This window comes from Echeneis naucrates, chromosome 13 (assembly GCF_900963305.1).
Source record: "Echeneis naucrates chromosome 13, fEcheNa1.1, whole genome shotgun sequence".
Taxonomy (NCBI): domain Eukaryota; kingdom Metazoa; phylum Chordata; class Actinopteri; order Carangiformes; family Echeneidae; genus Echeneis; species Echeneis naucrates.
The window spans coordinates 12,101,313-12,121,443 of record NC_042523.1 but is presented as its reverse complement, the minus strand read 5'-3'; the positions used below and the strand labels follow the sequence as shown (position 1 = coordinate 12,121,443).

General features: G+C 39.0%; 4 protein-coding genes across 7 annotated transcripts in view; 2 read left to right on the top strand and 2 right to left on the bottom strand.

The window, feature by feature from the left end:
- The window catches only part of stx1a (syntaxin 1A (brain)), a 40,016-nt gene extending 37,214 nt beyond the window's left edge, over positions 1-2,802 (top strand). Inside the window, exon 10 of one of the 3 annotated variants that reach the window (XR_003841441.1) lies at positions 524-533. Coding sequence is in view for 2 of the 3 variants with exons in the window: in XM_029517983.1 (XP_029373843.1) it covers positions 1,519-1,596 (78 nt within the window). In the remaining variant the exon portion in view is untranslated. Of the gene's footprint in view, positions 1-523 lie in introns of all 3 variants that reach the window. The other 2 variants (XM_029517983.1, XM_029517984.1) reach the window with 2 other exon arrangements.
- LOC115053350 (caspase-1-like) lies at positions 2,736-7,927 on the bottom strand. The gene is made up of 8 exons (XM_029517982.1): positions 7,673-7,927; positions 6,670-6,954; positions 6,492-6,580; positions 6,002-6,178; positions 5,661-5,916; positions 5,361-5,519; positions 5,122-5,231; positions 2,736-4,943 (listed from the first exon to the last, which is right to left on the bottom strand). Exons 1-8 carry the CDS (start codon positions 7,677-7,679, stop codon positions 4,839-4,841), a joined length of 1,188 nt encoding a protein of 395 aa, XP_029373842.1. The 5' UTR covers positions 7,680-7,927; the 3' UTR covers positions 2,736-4,838.
- LOC115053349 (rab5 GDP/GTP exchange factor-like) lies at positions 6,560-19,826 on the top strand. Of its 2 annotated transcripts, none has more exons than XM_029517981.1 (9): positions 6,560-6,598; positions 14,214-14,404; positions 14,545-14,717; positions 15,160-15,338; positions 15,596-15,677; positions 15,809-15,941; positions 16,081-16,172; positions 16,275-16,531; positions 17,230-19,826. In XM_029517981.1, exons 2-9 carry the CDS (start codon positions 14,232-14,234, stop codon positions 17,656-17,658), a joined length of 1,518 nt encoding a protein of 505 aa, XP_029373841.1. In that variant the 5' UTR covers positions 6,560-6,598; positions 14,214-14,231; the 3' UTR covers positions 17,659-19,826. The 2 variants fall into 2 exon arrangements, with proteins under 2 accessions (XP_029373841.1, XP_029373840.1); XM_029517980.1 differs by lacking the exon at positions 6,560-6,598 and adding an exon at positions 13,443-13,577.
- LOC115053352 (caspase-1-A-like) lies at positions 9,584-11,234 on the bottom strand. The gene is made up of 2 exons (XM_029517985.1): positions 11,049-11,234; positions 9,584-10,342 (listed from the first exon to the last, which is right to left on the bottom strand). Exons 1-2 carry the CDS (start codon positions 11,053-11,055, stop codon positions 10,080-10,082), a joined length of 270 nt encoding a protein of 89 aa, XP_029373845.1. The 5' UTR covers positions 11,056-11,234; the 3' UTR covers positions 9,584-10,079.
- Positions 19,827-20,131: the final 305 nt, after the last annotated feature.

Sequence of the window (20,131 nt, the reverse complement as noted above, 5' to 3'; positions counted from 1 at the left end):
ACTACCAGCTAACAGGTTGTGCAATAAGTAAACAAGCACAGAAACCAAAATAGGTAGCTAAAAGTAATCGATTCAAGTGTTTTGCATTTTTGCACTTTGGTTTGTGTTCAGTTTAGACTGAATATAATTAGTGAGACTTTTTTACGTTTGTACAAGCTCCTTCCCCCTGTTTCCGTTCAGTGAACCTGCTGGCCCCAGCTTCTTAGCTTGCTTTCAAAATTGATCACGCCCCTCCTTCATTTAACAACCTGCCACACAGTGGAACAACTCTGCCACCTCTTGGATAATATCTCTAACAGCATGCTGAAGGTAGACAAATTTCATTCTTGACATGACTTCAATTCGGTACAAGGTCCACACAGAAGACTGTGTCTCCACCTCTTATCAAAGAGGTGGAACTGTACAGTCCAATTGTAAACCATTTTTTAATTAGTTTGCATTTCACTCAATTTTTTTACTATATCCACAGAATCGTTATCTCACTTTAGCCTTCTTTTTTCTCCTCCCATGTCCCCCTGTCCAGAAGGTGATCCTGATAGGAGGTTGTATTGCAGTATTTCTGACCATCCTCATTATTTCCCTCACAATTGGACTCAGTTAGGACCATAACATATCTCCGCAGAGCATACAGGGCAGGACAGGCTGCCTCTCCGTTAAGGTCCTGCACGTATGACTGGCAAAGAAACATAATACTAACAGGCCAACTGTAATGTGCAGTCAGTGATTTGTCATTAACCTGGAAGTGGTTTACATTGCTGGTCCAAAGGTAATCCCACACTGTCTGTCTTTGTGCACCCGATATTGTATTGATCTTTTAGATGTATTTTTTAGTGGATGTATTTTTTCTAAACTAAACAGGCATGTTAGTCAGCCTACCTTTGCCACTGCGCAACTTAAGCATCTGGATGATTTGTGTTTGTCACATGTGTAAATATACTGCATGTTGTTTAATTTTTGCAAGTATGACCAATATGATTCGTGGTTTTAAAGGAGCTGTTTGTAAGATACTTCATTGCTACGCAGCCAAAATCAGAATTTACAGCTGTTTACAGGAAGGAAGGAAAGAAAATGTGGGTTTTCCTTCAAACTGCATTCCTTCACTTCCCAAGAGCACTATTCATCAACTATGTTGTCTTCTATTTCATCACTTCTCTTCTACTGAAGTTAGCATGGTCTGTGCTACCTGGTCAGCCAATCCCTTCATTTTCCTTATTCTGTTTCTGTTTCTTATTCTTATTCAAGTCTGTCCTAAAGAAGTCACCCTTCTCTGAGGACCTCTTATATTGTTAATCCCATATAAGAGACATGACTGGTAGGTAAAGAGGGAAGTAAAAATTAGCAAACAGCTCCTTTAAAGATTGAGGGTGTGGAAATATGTGTTCTACTGCGTCGAATTATAGTAAAAATTGTGATGTGTGTACATTACACAAGTGTACATTATAGTTCTAACATGTCCTCCTCTCCTCTCCATTTGCTGCCTCGGACAACTGTTTATATGCTGTTGTTAACACCGTGAAGAAGAAAATTATGATCCTTATATGCTGTGTGGTTCTAGGAATTGTCATTGCTTCCATCGTTGGGGGAACTCTGGCCTAAACCTCAGCCACTGTGACACTAAAACACACAAACACACACACATTCATATATTATTTTCATGAATGCAATCTATTAAATGTTTAGCACAAGGTGCGTTACTTACTGTACAATATATTTCAAAAACAGTGTACGGGGCCAGAGGTGTTTTTGCATGAGTTGCTATTTTGTAAATGTGTGGTGCTGCAAAGTGTTGAGTGTTGTCAATGATATGATGTTTCCAAAAGTAAATTCTTGAATGATAAAGTTCATAAAATTCTATGTAATTCTATACTAATACATTCCATCTTCCAAATATGACGCTTATTCAGTTGTAATGTCATTTTTTTGTGTTGTACAGGCAAAGTGACAGCTAGGGTAAGGTTAGGGTTCGGGTTCTCTAATCTGCAGTGTTTTCCAGACAAAGTTATTAGAAATCAGTTTATTTGGATGTTTGCTTTATCTTTTGTAGCCTTCTTGCTTCATGTCTCTGATCTCTTCTACCTTCCTTCGAAACCCCTGCATGATTTAGCTCACTGTAAAGTGCTGTTTGGTATTCAGTGGCAAAAGGGAACGACAACAGCTGTACTGATGTGGGATATGCTGTTTGTAGGATCACTCTGTTCTTATCGGTCACAGACGACACGCTAAACATACTTCATTTCATCTGGCCTCAGCAGCTGTCTCCGGTGTTGAGTGTGAGTGCGCGCATGCATGCAAAAATATGTGACGTGACGATACAGCCGTGTTGATTATGTGTCTGAACCTGCAGAATGACTGGAAGAGAATACAAGTGCTTGTTAAAAGCCGACTGTGTCTTTGTTTTGTATAAAGTTTAAAGTTATATGAAGCTCTCTAACACTGCCAGTATGTTCAAATAAGCTGTCAAAATGGAGTCTTGTCTGGTTGGATTTATAACTCTAGTCTGTAAGTGACAAACTTTAAACCAAGCTTTAAACAATTTCTTGTCAAGCTACCTTTCTGTTTATTTTTATGAATGAACTTCATGAGTGAAAAACAGCGTCAGCATGAACTCAAAGTAGCCCTGTGAAAGACTTTCATATCAGTTTTCTGGCGACTCATCAGACATGCACAGACTGCAACCATGTTACCACGTTGCCTACTCAACTGCCTTTGTGTTGTATTGTGATGATGCAGTTTTGTTTGTTCCGTTTTTTTTTTTTTTTTGTTTGTTTGTTTCTTTCTTTTTCAAGTAAAGTTTGTCTTGAAAATGACCCTCAGTTTGTCCTTCTATTTGTATACATGTGTTCACGGAAAGAGGATGTTCCTGTTTGTTCCTGTTTTCCATCGAATAAAATGTCTTCTTTTTTTTTTTCAATGTGGTATTAGGTGAGTTTGGTTGATGAGTCACACACTACACACATTTCTGGGTAACCCTAACCCTCTATTACACAATACTATACAAACATACAGTGAGTTTATTAGGAACTCTGTTCTAAAACGAGCAGTTTACAACATCAGTCCTGCTTTGTGGAGGTCATATTGTTAAGTTCAAAATAGTTTTTGTCAAACTCAAAAAATCAGAGGTTTGTTTTGCTTTGTTGCTCTGGAGACTTTGCTTGCAAAATAAGGATTTACTTCTCAGTTCTACAGGCCACCTTTACCTCTGGCACCTTCGTATACACAACTCTGTGAACTCTGAAGTTTCCATGTCCTCGCAGTTAAAGCAAGCCTAACTTCTTTTAGTTTTAGTTTAGACAATGATGAACTCTTGCATTATTCCATCTCACCATTTACGACTTAGGGCACTCTGTGTGTTTTCTTACTCAGCAGTAGTACCTGAATGAAATCGTAACTGCACAACCTCTAATTTAACAGTACGCTGTTACAGCGTTTACTTCTGAAAAATTTTACTTGCAGTTTCACCATCTGAAAGTGGCTATTGGGACTTTGGGCTTAAGGTGTGGATTTTGGTTGAGTTGTTTTAAGTTTAAAAACTCTCCCATGTTTCTTTTCCTTATTGTTTTGAACATTTTTAGCTCTCTGTTACACCTTTTGTCTCTGTACTTTAAGTTTCTCAGTTTCTCAGTGTATGTTTATGTTATAATTGAAATGCACCTGCAGATTTTTGGCTACATTTAGGTCTTGAATATAATTCAAACATAATACTCAGAATCCTAGTTTGTCAAATCCTGCAGGTGTTGAATCATTGCTGCTCTATGTTGTCGCTGCACATACTATTAGTCATCATTAGCGAGTTGCTGTTGAGTTTTTCTGTTTCCTGTTTGACAGCTTTTGGTGGCACACACACACACACACACACACACACACACAGAGTGCGCGTACATACTTTGGAATACCGCGTAATTCCAGATAAATCCACACCTACAGAAATTATTAACCTGTTATTTGATAAAGAGATGAAGGTTAAATTGGTTCATGTCATGTAAGATGAGGTGGCAATATGTCACAATCAGGTTGTGTTTGTGGTTCATCTCCTTTCCACCAAAACTCTAGTTGAACTTTCTGACTCAGTTTTTATAACTTCCTTTTCATGACTTGGTTCTTGTTGACAAGATGTGATCAGTACAATTACTGTTATCTTTTCTAGCTGTTTAGTCGATGTTTTGTGCAACTTTGAAAATTTTATTTTGAAAAGAATTTTGTCAAGTGAGAAAAATTATATTAATGAAGGTTTAAACACTCTTGGTCAGTTCGACTGATTTGACTCAACAGATTAATAAAGTAAAAGAATTGAGGCAGGAGAGAGGAGTCTCGAGTGAATTAGCGTTATTGCAAAGTGTACAGTCATAAACAGTATATGCCAATATCAGGATGCCTAAGGCTTGTTAGTTGTGGTATATGGAATGTGTAGACTATAAAATATATGATACACAAATGCAAAAGATGGTAATTAAAATCAAATCCAAAATATCACAGCTATTGCAGACCCTTGATCTGCATTGCCCAGCAAACAAACAAATGCAATATAGGTAGGTAAGGTGAACAACTCAAACATATGGATAAGGTAACTAACATAAGCAATCAGATGTTGGACCTCACACAAATTTGGTAAATTAAAGTAAATTACGGCTGAAAATAAGCATATTTCATGATGATTATGCAAAAAGTTGAACATACAAAAATGTACCTTTCCCCCTGCAACTATCATTTACCTCAGCCTTGTATTTCCATTCTACATCATTTTGGTTTGATTAGTTTCAAAACATTTATGTATAAACGTCATTTCATAATTTTACCAAATTTCTGCTTTAAATTTGTGCTGAACAGAATTGAGTCCTGTCTTAAAGACCTGGAAAGAAGTAGAATCGTCTTGTAAGAGTGCACCTGTCTTTGGTCGGCATCTGTTTAAGTTTTCCAATGGAGGCATTTTCAAAACGATACATGATCTGTGTGACAGAAACAAACAAATAAATAGTAAAGCAGTAATAAAAGAAGAACCTCATCTTTCCTCGTTATTGCCTGATCTGTTGTGGTGTTCCCCCATCAATGACATTATTTTCCATTCTTTCTTTCATTATGCACACGTATTTTACACTCAGAAAAGTTTACACAATTCATACTTACTTTTCTGAAGAGTTCCTCAATGTCATCCTCATGGGCGGAGTTGTTAAATATATCTACAATGTACTGGATAAGAAGAGAGCCTTTCTGCGGGTGTCTGTAGGAGACAGTATCTGCAGGAAAAACAGAAAACGCATGACATTTTTACTGCATGAGGTAAAGACTCATGTAGGGAGATTATTGTTCATCCTCACTGTCATAAGCTTTAAAATGCAATCTGGTAATATTTCCATTCCACTAACCAGGGGTGCAGGAAAGAAGAGCAATGAAGTCTTTCTCTTTGTGAGCAGTTCGCAAAGCATCATCCTCCAAGTCTTCTTCAGCTGCCGATACAGGAGGGCTTGGCTGTGGGACATCACATGGTTTTGCACTATCGCAAACCAACACAGCTCCAGCCTCCTCTGAAACACAAGAAATATTTTTTAATACAACCGCAAAAAGCTCCGTCTCTCGTAAACCACGAAACAGGCCATTAGTTTTCAAACTCTGACATAAATTTACACCAAAGTTAGGAAAAATCTGGAAGAATAGATCGGAATCACCTCCTCTGCAGGCCTGGATGACGATGATTTTGGGTTTGTCCTTCAGCGCTGGACATCTCTCAGTGCCTAAGTGTTTGTAAATTTTGTCAATGGCGAACTCATCAGGGTCATCACTTTGGCCGTTGTCATGAGCATGAGCTGAGTTGACGCCAAGGACAGCTCCAAGTTTACCATGAGACATGATAACTACCAGCACGCTGTCTGTCGCCTGAATGCTTTCATGCCGAGAGAATTCTATTAGAGCATCTTCAATCGCCTGTGGGAGGACGAAAAGTCAGACGTCAGTTACTGTTGTTTCTAATTCAAAGGAAATTTTTTTTTTTTTTTTTTTTCACACGTACCTTTCCAGTGAGGTTTCTGTGCTTCAAAACTTGGTATCCCAGAGTTTTAAGCAGTATCTCCATGTTCTCCTCATCTTTATCAGCTCCCTTCCTGTTCAATCTCGGATTAGTAAATTCCATATTAGTGATTAGCAAAGCCACACGTTTTTTAATAGCATTTTTGGTCACAGGGTAAATCTGAAAAAAAAAAACAACAAACAAACAAAAAAAAAAACAAAGACAGACATTTTATATTATATTAACACATCTTTAGATCTAAAACTACATTATAAGCAAGTAAAGTGTAAGTTCAAAGAATTATTTCCACTTATCAATAATTATTAAACTCCAGCTGTTATTTATTATTTCAAGTTGCCCCTTTCTGTCAAGCTCAGCTAAAATGAGATAGAAAACAAAAGCTTTCTACATTTTTAGGATGAAAAAAATCACAATAGCTGAAACAAGAGAGTAAAAGCAAATACAAGATTAGATGTTTGTATGACTGACTGACATTTGTATCATTCTGTTTCTTCTCCCAGAATTCCTTGGTGGTCGGGATGAGCGTGGCTGACCACTCCGTCTTAGGCTTCAGCTCTGCGGCTGGTAAAAAGAAATTTGGTGAGTTGATTAATCACAGTCGATTTGCATGACAAAGTCAAAACAGTGCAGTTGTCTCTGGCTGAACTCACGTTGTGGAGCAGGTTGATCACAGCCCAGGCCCAGCTCGGTGTGAAGTGAAGAATCTCTTTTGTGAATATGAGCGATCATCTTCTTGCTGGCTTCATTTCCTTTCTTCCTCACTGTGTCAATGAGACAGCGGGCCTTGTCTGCTCGGGTTGGGTTTTCTTCAAGTATCGACTCTCCCTCCCCATCATTCAGGACTTTATCACTTAAAAGGTCATCCACGAGCTGTTTGATCAGTGCAGTGGATGCCCGCTGTGCAAACTCAGGCCTCACTCTCTCAAGCTCCTCGGCTGCAGGAAACAATATGAACCAGGAATTACATAGTGATGTAAAGAAATGAATGCACACGAAGCAGCTGTGAGTCATGAACTGATGATCCATAAGGGTTAACTGATCATATGAACTCTTATTTGACTCCTGCATGTATTCATGCATGAGAACATACAGAACAGTTCAGGAGGGAACCGTTTGGCAGTGGGAGGGTTTCATATAGTCTGTGTACTTCCTTCCCATAAGAGGCCTCAGCTACAGCTACACGACTACTAGACCACCAGTATGGTTTTATTTCAACACGTGACAAAGTCTTATCTTGCGCAAAAGTGGATCTTTGAAAATGAAAGAAAAAACAAACAAACAAACAAAAAAACACTGGCCACTTTCTGTTTTAATGGATAAATGAACTGAACAACAGCAGGACAAGAGGCAAACATGAGCACCCATAAAGTGAAACTACAATACGTGGCAAACACAAGAAAGAGCGGAAAAGTCTAATCCGGACTTTTCTCTGACAGAGGTTCACCGTAAAGCTTCCAAAGTCCAGGAAATCCCGTCTAAACCCTGAACTCCTCCGCATCTCCATTAAACGGGATATTTACTGGAAACCCAGCTGTGCTGGCTGAATGCTGCGTTCACGAACCGAGCGCCTGCGTTTTTGCCGCCACCGAAAAACAAAGCGGTCACGGTGAACCGGAGTTGGAGTCAAAGTGCAGACGGACCGTGAAGTCTTACCTGCCATGGCGGATCAGATCTGCTATCTGTGAAAACGGTGGAAAGTGCAGCTCCTTCCTTTTCTCAGCTGCTGTCGGACGCGCTCTCTGGAATAGTTCCTGGTTCACGCCTGCAATCTGCTTTAAACTCTCATCAGAACAACAAACTCACAGGACCTGAATTTCACCTGCAGCCTCTCAAAGTGGTTTCAAGTGACAAATACTGCTGCAGTGGAACAGTGTAAAATGCTCCACATGTGTTATGGCTGATCTTCAACCACATTCCAGGTGGCTCAGACTCTGCCTCCAACCGGACCAGCCTGTAGGTCCGGCCATTGGCATAGGCATGCTTGTTCTTGTTGAATTATTACTTTTAATATATGCATATACCCAGCTATGGCTCATATTGTGGCCTATTGTAGCCTGTTCAATGAACAATATAGGTAACAGAGTAATAATAAGAAATCGTTTACAAGGTTACACATGGTACTGAAGATCAGTGTAAATTATCACAACCTCATTCAGGATTCCCTTAGGGCATGGAAACACAAGAGTTCAACTTGACATTTTTTCATCCAAATTTTTCAAAGCCATTTTCACATGTCCACTTGAGTGGACAACATGCACTTTGCTTTCAACTGAAACGATACTGTATTAATAATAATACAGTAATAACATAATAATGCCGTGTGCATTTGTCGCTAAAATTGTCTGAAAACTATAAAATGCATACAAATAGTAATACAATATTTGCAATTGAGGAATACTCTATTTCATTCTTCTGTCTAGATTCGAATGCCACAATGAATATTTTATTGTTAGCTTTGCTACAAATACTCCTTTGTAAACCTTAACATAACATCAATATATGAAAAAAAAGTACACACACACTATTGGCATAAAGTTAGTCTGTCCATTATAGCCTCTGAACTGAGGGTAGACTAACACTATATCAAGATCCTATCATGCCCACATGAGGTTTCGTGGTGTGCAACATGAGGGAAACATTCACTGTGCCTCAGTGTGTTTGCACGCATCAGCGTATAAACCTCTTCATTTCAACTAGATTTATGGAATGGCTCTGTAATGAATGCCTAGCAAGCCTGTCGATTATCACAGCATGCTTGTCTCATCATTGCTCTTTGCAGGGGGAATTTCAAAACCCAAAAAAGTTACTGCAGATGAATTATTTTCAAGAACAACAGTCACAGTAAAAGTATGAATTGTAGTTGAAATATAGCTAGTGTGCATGATGTCCAATTTAGTGGAGAGATGATTTATTGGAATTTTCTCACAATCTAAAATCAAAACTTGGAAGATTTAACAATGACATGACTCTTTACGTGTTACTTGACGTTACAACATTTTTTTTTACCTGCAAGGTTCTCCTAGAGTAGAAGTATTGGACCGATATTCCAGAGGAACTTGGCATTTCTGGCTAACTGACGGCCATATTATTTTGGAGGGAAAACTATAGTGTATACAATGGCTTTCCACAAGGTGTCAGTGTGTAAGAGGATGCAATAGTGTCCACTGTAGTGACCAATGGCCATCTATGCCATCAAAACTCACGCTTATGCAAGAAAATGGCTTTTGAATAGCTGTCCATTGTAGTGACCTCTATGCATGAAAGGGATAAGAAAATCATTAACATTCCCCCAATTCACTGAGACATGGTACTGAAGATCACTATAGTTATTACCTAATAATTATTTAACAGTCATGATGGTAAACACTGTAAATAAGAAACAACACACAAACGTTGGAAATAGTTTGAAAATATATCAGTCAAATTACAAATGGACTCGAATTCATCATTTACAAACCATTATGAAAATTTAACTCTTGCTGAATTCAAAATAGCAGGGCTGATGACACAACTCACATTTATTTAGTCACTGGTAAGTCTGAAAATAAATTAAAAGTAGTAGAGTTGAGGGGAAAAAGTTGTTTATTTCCACTTACACTGAGATACAAACAGGTTCAACGTCGTTTTCAGAATAGAACTATATATGCTTTTTTAGGTTAGAGCAGAGAGTATATCTATTACAAGGTGAGATATTTGACATGATTTGTATGACTGACATTTGTATTATTCTGTTCCCTCTCCCAGAATCCTTTAGCAGGAACGATAAGTGTCAGGGAATCGTTCCTCTCCACAGTGAGGGAGACTTTGTAAAAGGTCAGTAAAGGCCCGAGGTCACAGTAGCCCAGTTATTGTACAAAATCCTCTAGAAGGTGATGCACAGGCGACTAAGCTGTTCATCCTAACCATGAGTGTGGTCAATCCCTCTTTCTTAGTCTGCAGCCCTGTCGCTGTCAAAAACAAACCACAACACAAACTGATGATCACGAGAAAGTCAAAATGCAGTATTGTTGAGGATAAACTAAGTGCAGTTCTCGCTGACTGACATATGTCAATCACCTGGTCAAAGGCCCAGCTCAGTGTGAAGTGAAGAATCTCTTTTGTGAATATGAGCGATCATCTTCTTGCTGGCTTCATTTCCTTTCTTCCTCACTGTGTCAATGAGACAGCGGGCCTTGTCTGCTCGGGTTGGGTTTTCTTCAAGTATCGACTCTCCCTCCCCATCATTCAGGACTTTATCACTTAAAAGGTCATCCACGAGCTGTTTGATCAGTGCAGTGGATGCCCGCTGTGCAAACTCAGGCCTCACTCTCTCAAGCTCCTCGGCTGCAGGAAACAATATGAACCAGGAATTACATAGTGATGTAAAAAAATGAATGCACACGAAGCAGCTGAGAGTCATGAACTGATGATCCATAAGGGTTAACTGATCATATGAACTCTTATTTGACTCCTGCATGTATTCATGCATGAGAACATACAGAACAGTTCAGGAGGGAACCGTTTGGCAGTGGGAGGGTTTCATATAGTCTGTGTACTTCCTTCCCATAAGAGGCCTCAGCTACAGCTACACGACTACTAGACCACCAGTATGGTTTTATTTCAACACGTGACAAAGTCTTATCTTGCGCAAAAGTGGATCTTTGAAAATGAAAGAAAAAACAAAAAAACACTGGCCACTTTCTGTTTTAATGGATAAATGAACTGAACAACAGCAGGACAAGAGGCAAACATGAGTACCCATAAAGTGAAACTACAATACGTGGCAAACACAAGAAAGAGCGGAAAAGTCTAATCCGGACTTTTCTCTGACAGAGGTTCACCTTAAAGCTTCCAAAGTCCAGGAAATCCCGTCTAAACCCTGAACTGCTCCGCATCTCCATTAAACGGGATATTTACTGGAAACCCAGCTGTGCTGGCTGAATGCTGCGTTCACGAACCGAGCGCCTGCGTTTTTGCCGCCACCGAAAAACAAAGCGGTCACGGTGAACCGGAGTTGGAGTCATAGTGCAGACGGACCGTGAAGTCTTACCTGCCATGGCGGATCAGATCTGCTATCTGTGAAAACGGTGGAAAGTGCAGCTCCTTCCTGAACAGTACATGTGTCGGCGACCCTCGTAATGTTGGATCCGATTACAGTTCCTGCTTTACACTCCCTTCGCTTTGACAGTAAAGGGAGCAATGAGACTCAGCATCTGCTGCAGCTGCAGTGAGAAATACTGCTGCTGTGGATCAGCGGAATGTGGCTGAGGTAGTTCAGGCTCAAACCTGGCTCCTTTTTTTAAGAAACAAAACAAAAGTATATCTTTTCCCTGTATATGATAAATTGAATCACCACAATATATCAAATAAGAATGAGCACACGCAATTGATCATTTACGAATCATTATACAAATGCCATGCAACTTTATGCAGATTTGCTCATAAATTAGTACTTCATCTTTAGGAAGAATTACATTAATCATATTTGTCACAACACTGTTTTTCAGACTTGAGAGTCCTTGAAAAATATCAAACAGAAAATTCTATTTAAATCCTGTTTGTCTCCAGATTAATATGATTAAACACTGACAATTCGTCCAGACACATCAATAATGCTGCACACATTAACTGTGGATTAACTCGCATCTGAAATGTTTGCTGAGAGCTACAGTGCCATAGCAGTTTTCAGATCCTCAATCATCTCATCACCATCACCTGGATTATATTAACACTCTGTTCTTTGAGTTAACAAACCGTCCCCACAGCACCTAGAAATTGTTAATTATTTAATCAATTTCAAAATTGAGATCCCACCTCTGCACAGTCACACCAGAGAATACATGACACACAGTGCAAGCCAAAAGTTTGGACACACTTTCCTATTAATTTGAGGGAGACGGTGTGTCCAAACTTTTGGCCTGTACTGTATGTCATTCACTTTGGCACAACAAACTCCCTCGGTGACTCAGGGTGACCCCTTCGAGTCAACAGCTCCTTCACTGACAATTGACACTTAGTTTGATATCATTACACTTTGGAGACTCATAAAAAGCAAAAACTCCTCAGTTCAGAAAGGCTTAGGTAGTTATTCTATTCCTCTAACTTGTTTCTTCTATCCAATTTTCTCTCGTATAGGCTAGCTTCAATTGAGGTTTGGACATTTGCTCTAATTTGATATATTTTTATTATAAATCTTCCATCTAATTTTATTCTTTGGCTTGTAAGGCATTTTGTGAAATTTTAGTGTTTTATTAATTAATTTTGTTCGCTGGTACGCCTCTTAAAAAGTAAACATATTGGACAAACACACATAGATTTTCGAACTTTAGTAGATTTCTGTTCGTTTGGATATATATATATGGATAAGAAATGCCATATTTGTCTAACTTCAAGGGTAAGCAGAAATCTTGTTCCTGTTCTGTACAGCCTGGAAATCTACTTATCAGAAGGAGGAAAAAAGGCGAAAAACAAACAAATAATAATAATAAAAAAAAATATCAACAAAAATAAATTGATGTAAATACGGCACAACTCAAAAATGTTCACTTTTTTGCATGGTTTAGTTTCTAAGCAACACAATACTAAAGAGATGACAAAAAGGCTGTTTTGAAATTGAAATAATAGTTTGCTCGTAAGACAGGCAAATGCAGTCTGTTTCAATTTATTTTTTTAGTATTGGGTTTTTGCTTGATTTGTTTTTTTTTTTGTAATTACCGATTGGAGTCGGTTGTCCAATAGACAAGTTACTCTCAGAGAATATGAGATGTGCTGATAACATTGAAAAGGCTTGCGTTGTTGTGTGCATTTTGTCATTCGCCCATCGTCTGCAGTACACAGGAAAGAACCTGCCGGAACTGGAGGTCGTGTGGACTTTTTTCTGGGAAGAGCTCGCTAACTGACAATCAGAATAGTCATTTTATCAACTAAACTAATTGTTTCCTAGTTGTTCAGAGTGCTGAGCACACTATGTTAAAGTGTTGTTTGGAAGAAAAAAAAAAATCCTCTTACCTTGCCTTGCCCACAGTGGAGGAAGGCGATCCCGATGTTGCCAGATTTGTCTGAAATAGAAACCAAAAACTGAGCAAAACTCATATCTGACAAAGGTATGTTGTAATGTTAGGTATTTGTAGACTTGAATGACTTAATGAAGTCCTCACTCAAGAAACTTAGCCTACATATTCAAATAAATATTTCACTTATTTGCCCTGGATTCAAATTGTTGTGTTCCTGCCTGGCCTCTTCACCTCACACAGTATCTTCAACTCTGTACCTTTTATATAGATTTAAATATTGTGACCAATATAATATCCAAAGATTAAACCACCGGAAACCCGTCAAACCTGTTGTCATGCATCACCATGACAAGATGAGGCAGGTACAATGTGCTACCACTGGGCGGCACTCAAAACCTTTCACCCACAATACATCACGCCAAACAAGAAAACACACCGCAGAGGAAGAAACAAATAACAAAATGGCTGGGGCTAAAGCTAGCTACTCGGCTAATGTAAACATCCACCAATAGTACGCTGGAGCGACGATAACGTTACTCGACAGCTTTGGCACTGCGAATGAGACTGTATGTTGACGCAAAAACTTTGTAAACCATATCTTCATAATCGAGTTAGGAACAATGGTAGTTCTGATCGTTACCTAGCTTAGGCTCGTAATTAGCTTAGCTAAACACCGGTGGCTAGCTGTTGGTAGCTAATTGAGACGGCGGTTTTAAGTGTGACAAACAATTCAACGACCTGTCAGCAATGGTAGTCACGCTCGTCGCCAAAAGATAAAGCTATTTTGAAAAGGATATCATGGCTCAAACTGGACGTCAATGCTCGAGGTCCTAAAAAGCCTGTCATTGACTAGAGGCTAGCTAATGCAAACCAGTTGATATGCCGTGATTATCAGATGTAACCTGTCACTTAATAAAGTTATCCCCAGCACAGGTGGCAGGGCATCGATTAAACTCGTAGGCTGCATTAAAATGGTGCTGTAAACTACTGTGTTACCTAAATAAAATGATTAGTCTGATCAGCGTCCCGTGGAGACATTTGGACAATTAACGCTGTGGAAGGTTGTCAATCATTTTGGATGCATTTAAGGACTTCATTTGTTAATTGACATTGAAACTTGCAGAGAGGTTTTGGTCCTTGATTTGTAGTTCATACTCACGGTTATGAATCTGAAGTTTTCGCTCTTGTGCTTACGCAAACAGTGCCCTTAACTTTGAAAAATGATGAGCCAGCGGCGAGGGATCCACCTGGACCAGTCAGAGCTGCTTTGCAAGAAAGGATGTGGATTTTATGGCAACACTGCTTGGCAGGGCCTGTGTTCAAAGTGCTGGCGAGAGGAAAATCAGCGAGAAAAGCAAAAACAGATTCAAGAGGACTGGGCGCTTGCTGAGAGGTCTGTCTGCCGGTCTCTCTCCTGTATACAAATATTCAGAAATAGCAAATAGATCTCACCTTCCTGATTTTAGTTCTTTGCTCTGGTCTGCATCTGTCTATTTGGTAATTATTACAACTGTCTGCTCTTTTCTCTCCCAGGTTGCAGAGAGAGGAAGAGGAAGCTTATGCAAATAGACAACAGAGGACCCAATCACAGCCTTCCATCACACCCTTCAGCAAGTTTGAAGAAAGAAAAACTAAGGAGAAGTCAAGCAAAGTTAACACAGTTACCAAATTTTTTATCCCTTCTGCAAAAACACCACCAAAAAAAGGTATTTATATATACATAGTACACACACACACACACACACACACACATACATGCAGGTGTGTGAAATGGTGCTCATTAAATAAGATATCAAATTATTGTTATTAAAGTTCAAATTTTTTCTAGAGACTTATGCTATAGCTTATGCCATAATTTGAATTAAAAGTCTGCTTATTCTCATAAGATATGTTGGTTTTCAGTTTTATGGATCTAATTTTCGGAGGCCTGTTTCATTCAAACGTTAAGAAACAAAACCGGCCATCCCAAACTTGATCTAAATGATCTGTTTATGTTTTCAGTTCAACCATTCCCCTCCATATATTGTGTGAAATTAAAACACAGTCATGTGAAAAGAAAAAAATATGCTTAAGCTCTTATAACGATAAAAGATGTGCATGTCCGCAGCTTTGATGCAAACCTTAAAATCCCCCACCCTCACCCCACAGATGGTGGTCCGTTTGACACACAATCCAGCCCGAGCCCAAGCTCCTCTGTTGGTCGACATTCTTCTGTGGACAGTGACCATGCAACACGAGAGTTCATTGATTTTCTCAAGCCTCTGAAGTCTGGAAGGGAGATCTTCAAACAGTGCCGGGCTTTCACTGAAAGCATGGTCTATAAGCGAGTGAGTATAAAAAAATAAAAAAAACCTTTCATGATGCAAGATGTTTTCCTGCATTGTTGATCTGAGAGGACAGAGGCACCAAGCTGCAAGGAGCATCATTATCACCAGCCGTTACAGAGCACATGCACAGATGAAGGGGTGGGAATATCTTCACATGTTCAAAGAGTGAACTGGTAGCTGCTGTGGAATTATCTTATTTTTACAAATGGAATAAAATAAAAGTGAGCTGAAACTTTTATTTCTATTACTTTTATAAGGACATGGGTGCTGATGAGCTATCAGAGTGTGTGCAAGATTTCTACCAGAACCTTTCAGAACGCCTCCAGACCCAGTTTAAAGGTACTGCTTAACTAATATAACTAATAGTTTATTTTGCACACTACAGATTAATTGCCCCCCCCGCCCCAACTACAACACATACACATATATGCATATGTATATACACTTTTTTTGTCATTCTTTCTTGTAAGGCTCATCAGATCATGTAGAGAATATTATGGATGAAGTAGAGAAGTACATGATGACTCGTCTCTATAAAGAAGTCTTCTGTCCAGAGACTACAGATGATGAGAAGAAAGACCTGGCCATTCAGAAAAGAATCAGGTTAGTGAAAGAAGCTGTAATAAAACTGAAATGTAATATCGCTGTAATTGCTCCGAGCTTAATGGAACAATTGCTGGCAAAGTGATTATGAACGTCTGAGATTCATTCAAATTGAAATCATGACTGTGTCCTGTTTTAGAGCTTTGCACTGGGTCACCATTGAGATGCTGTGTGTTCCAGTAGATGAGGAGATCCCTGAGGTTTCGGACAGTGTAGTCAAAGCCATTACAGGTAAGTCTCTTTAGGTTTAGGACATATCTTTATTACCTTAACAGTAGACAGCTATGATTTTCAGATGAGTGGTTATATCCTCAAATTTTTGCATTGTACCAGATGTGATTGAAATGGATTCAAAGCGTGTGCCCAAGGACAAGCTGGCGTGCATCACTCGTTGCAGCAAGCACATCTTCAACGCAATCAAAGTCAGTAAGAAAGAGGCGGCCTCTGCAGATGACTTCCTTCCTACACTCATCTACATTGTGTTGAAAGCAAACCCTCCTCGACTGCAGTCCAACATCCAATACATCACCCGTTTCTGCAACCCCAGCAGACTCATGACTGGAGAGGATGGTTACTATTTCACTAATTTGGTGAGGAAACTAGTATATGCATCCTTGTTTCCGTCCTTTAATTGTGTGAGTTTGTAGTGTATATCCAAATCTTTGAGTGACTTTTGCCCATTTTTTAGCAATCTGGTTAATAACTAATAAGTTGACATTTTTCTGGGTCACCAGTGCAACAACACTACAAGTTACATCTAACTGGTGTATTAGATGTGGCAGCTGTATTTAGTTGTACCTAATCGTCTGAAAATAAATGAAAAGAAAAAACAGCAGCTTTCATGCTCGTGTCAATCCAGCTCATCTTGAATAACTTTTCATACCAAATTTAATGGAAGAAGCATCTACGTTATGAGTCAGGGGGTCTATTGACCATGATGCAGCCATGGTCAGTTACATTTTTTCAAAACGTGTCTTGTGGCTTTTGAACACCTCTTTCTTCACTGTATACTGTGGTAACAAAGTGGGAAAACACAAGATTGTGGAAATAGTTACATAACTCTTTTTGCAAATTACTTTCAGTTGAAAGTCACCCAAACATTTAGAGCTTTAAGCGGTCCTGAACACAGTGAAATAATTTTTTATTTCATGTTTTGTTATTATATGGGTAACGTTACACTTCAACAAGTGCTTTTACTATTACTATTTTTGCTTAATTCATCATGTTCACCCTCTGAGTGAATCTGATGGCATATTAATTTTAATGGAGCCTCTTCCTTTCCACCTAGTGTTGTGCAGTGGCCTTCATTGAAAAGCTGGACGGTCAGTCTCTGAATCTGAGCTCTGAGGAGTTTGAGCTCTACATGTCTGGCCAGGCGTCCCCCCACTGGCCACAGGCCACTGGAGCTTCCTCCTGCTCCCCGGGCAACACAGCTCTCAGTCAAGTCCACAAAAGGCTGGACCTGCTCACAGGGCTCGGCGAAAGACAGGAGCGTGTTATGGAGAAGGCTCGCCAGCTAGAGAGTGACCTCATCGACTGGACAGATGAAGTGGAACAGAAGGTGCAGACGGTTCTGGAGAGCTTTCCGCCGGAGACTGAAAAAGCTTCAGCGACCACAGCGGGTGAGACATCTGCAGCACCATCAGCGATAGACTCTGAAAATGTTGAGAATGAGCTGCTGCCCCCACCACTGCAACCACAAGTGTTTGCTGGTTGATATGAAGAGTCTAAAGCCGCTTGAGGTGGATTCCATTTTCGCTCCAGCCGTCTTGATTCGATCCAATGTCCAAGAGGCCCTGAAAATAAGCTGAAAAGTGCTTAAGTTATTAATTCGACAGAATAGGGTAGTGCACATATCAGCTTTCTTGAAGAGGTTTATGAACCCCTTATGAAACATGCCACTCATGTCTGTTACAAGTCACAAAGTCCACCTACCAGAACTTGTAAAGCTCAACAGGTTACACATGATATTTTGTTTGTTTAGTTTGCAGAGCATCCACAGAGTAAACATGTCAAGTTACTTTGCTTTTATGCAGATTTGTGAGCTTTTGAAGTGCTAGTAGGTGAATTTTATTACGTGTGAGCAGAGTTACCTGTAGATTATTTACAGCATGCTGAGCTAACTATCTACTAAGAAGTATTCCTTAAATATGAAGTAACATCAGGGCAGAGTCCCAGTACAATCAAGAATTTAGCCCCAGATCTGTGTCAACACCCTGAAGTTCTGCTTTTATTAAAGTTTCACTGCACTTTCAGCATAAAGTACTGACATCCTTAACTCAAAGTCCGTTGGTGCTACCAGTCTACACTTCTTCTTCCAGCACATTCTAACTTTTGCTTCCTCTAAGGGCACAAGGAAGCCCCCCCCCCCCTTAATGCAAAGTAGCAGATTGACTCCAGGCTTGTTCCACACATTTGTACCTCAATACTTAATCAAACGTGTTATTGTTACCTTTGTGCAAATAGGATAAATGTTTGGATGTGACTTTTTTAAAATTGTGTGTCTCTCATTGCTTAGAACTTTCCTGATGAGGTTTTTGCTATGATGTTTTCATGTCTCAAGGTGTAAATTATTGAGTGGAGGCTAAAATCAAATCTTTCTGCCCAAGTAAGAGTACATATCAGTTAAATATGTTTTTAGGAAATGAAATGAAATGACTCAAAACTTCCCCCTCCTAAAATAACCCGCCAGCTCATGATTATGATTTTTGCTTTGTTCACCACGAATATGTCTGGCCTCTGGAAATTTCCGGAGAAAAAGATCATGGGAGTGATGGATGTGCATGCAAGCGAGTGTGGATGGTTGTGCTACTCTGACATGCTCTGTTAATGTCGATAAATCAGTCAAGTACTCTTGCTGTGTGTGTTTGTAGATATTGTAGTTTTCATGCCAGACCTCTCACTCCAGTCATAAACTGGATGTACAGTGATTTTATTTTTCTATAGAATGGCAGGTATCAATTCTTCTGGATGCAAAAGGAGACATCAATCCTGTAATATTTACAGTAGTAATCTTAAACAATAATGTTTGTGGACATGTTACATGAATTGTAAGGGTTGACTAGTAAAATGTCCATCTATTCATTTAGCTTCTCAAGAAGGAGTAATAATGAGCATGTCGCATTAAAAAAAGAGAAAAGTTTGTAGGCTAATCATTTTATTTAGCTTTGTCAAAGCTGTTGGTTTAACAAAGCAGACATGATACAAAACGATAACGATGATGAAAACATGATAAAAATCACACCAAAATCAGTTTTAATTTATTTTAAGCACTTTCTTCTGTTAATTTTAAAGCTCTTAATTTAGAAGTGCATTAAATGAAGGATGTAATTGTTACATTCATTTGTAAGGATAAAGGATTATTGGTGGAAATGGTGTTGGGGGTTTGAATGATGGGAAAGGGAATTTAATTTCCTTTGTACCTGAGCAAACATTTCCTTATGTTGCTTGATCTGAATCCTTTTTTTAAGCTTGCATTTACAACAAAGAGTGTGTTGTTGCTTTCCATTTTCAGGATGAGAAAAAGCTTTTAATGCAAACAACCGCTTGAATAATGTCATTGCACTGTGCAGAAGCCATGTATGAGGTATTTTAAAAGGTTTGAAACATCATGTTTGTTATTGTATCATATGCAAGGACATGACTTTATACTGCCTTTTATTTAAAAGTAACTTATTGGGGCAGTATTAGTATATTTCCATCCACGGGTGTCATAATGATTAATAAAAAATGAAAAAGGATGAGCACTTGCGGCTCCAGTTTTTATCATTATTTTGCAAACTGAGATTGAATGGGAGTTGAAACAGAATTTAATTATGAAAGCTATTCTGTATTCAATCTATTAAGTAATTTTCCATGTATATATTAAGCATAAAAATTGAAATACAGTGAGTTTGTATTGTTCTCTAAAGTGAAAATGTTAAATGTTAGAGCAGCAAAAAGCAAGCAAATAAATAAATAATAAAAAATATTGGGACACAAGAGGGGAATTCCTGAAATTGTTCTCGTTGTGGAGATAACAAATACACCAAATCAAATGTCTTACTACCAAAAAATGTCCTTATTTTTCTCAGAATGGGCACAAGATAAATAGTAGCAGACATGAAGAAACTGACACTTTCAGTTCCCCTAAGTGTGTCAGTTGTTTTAACGTTTCCCAAATTTCCCAAATTGAGATATACTCGACCTCA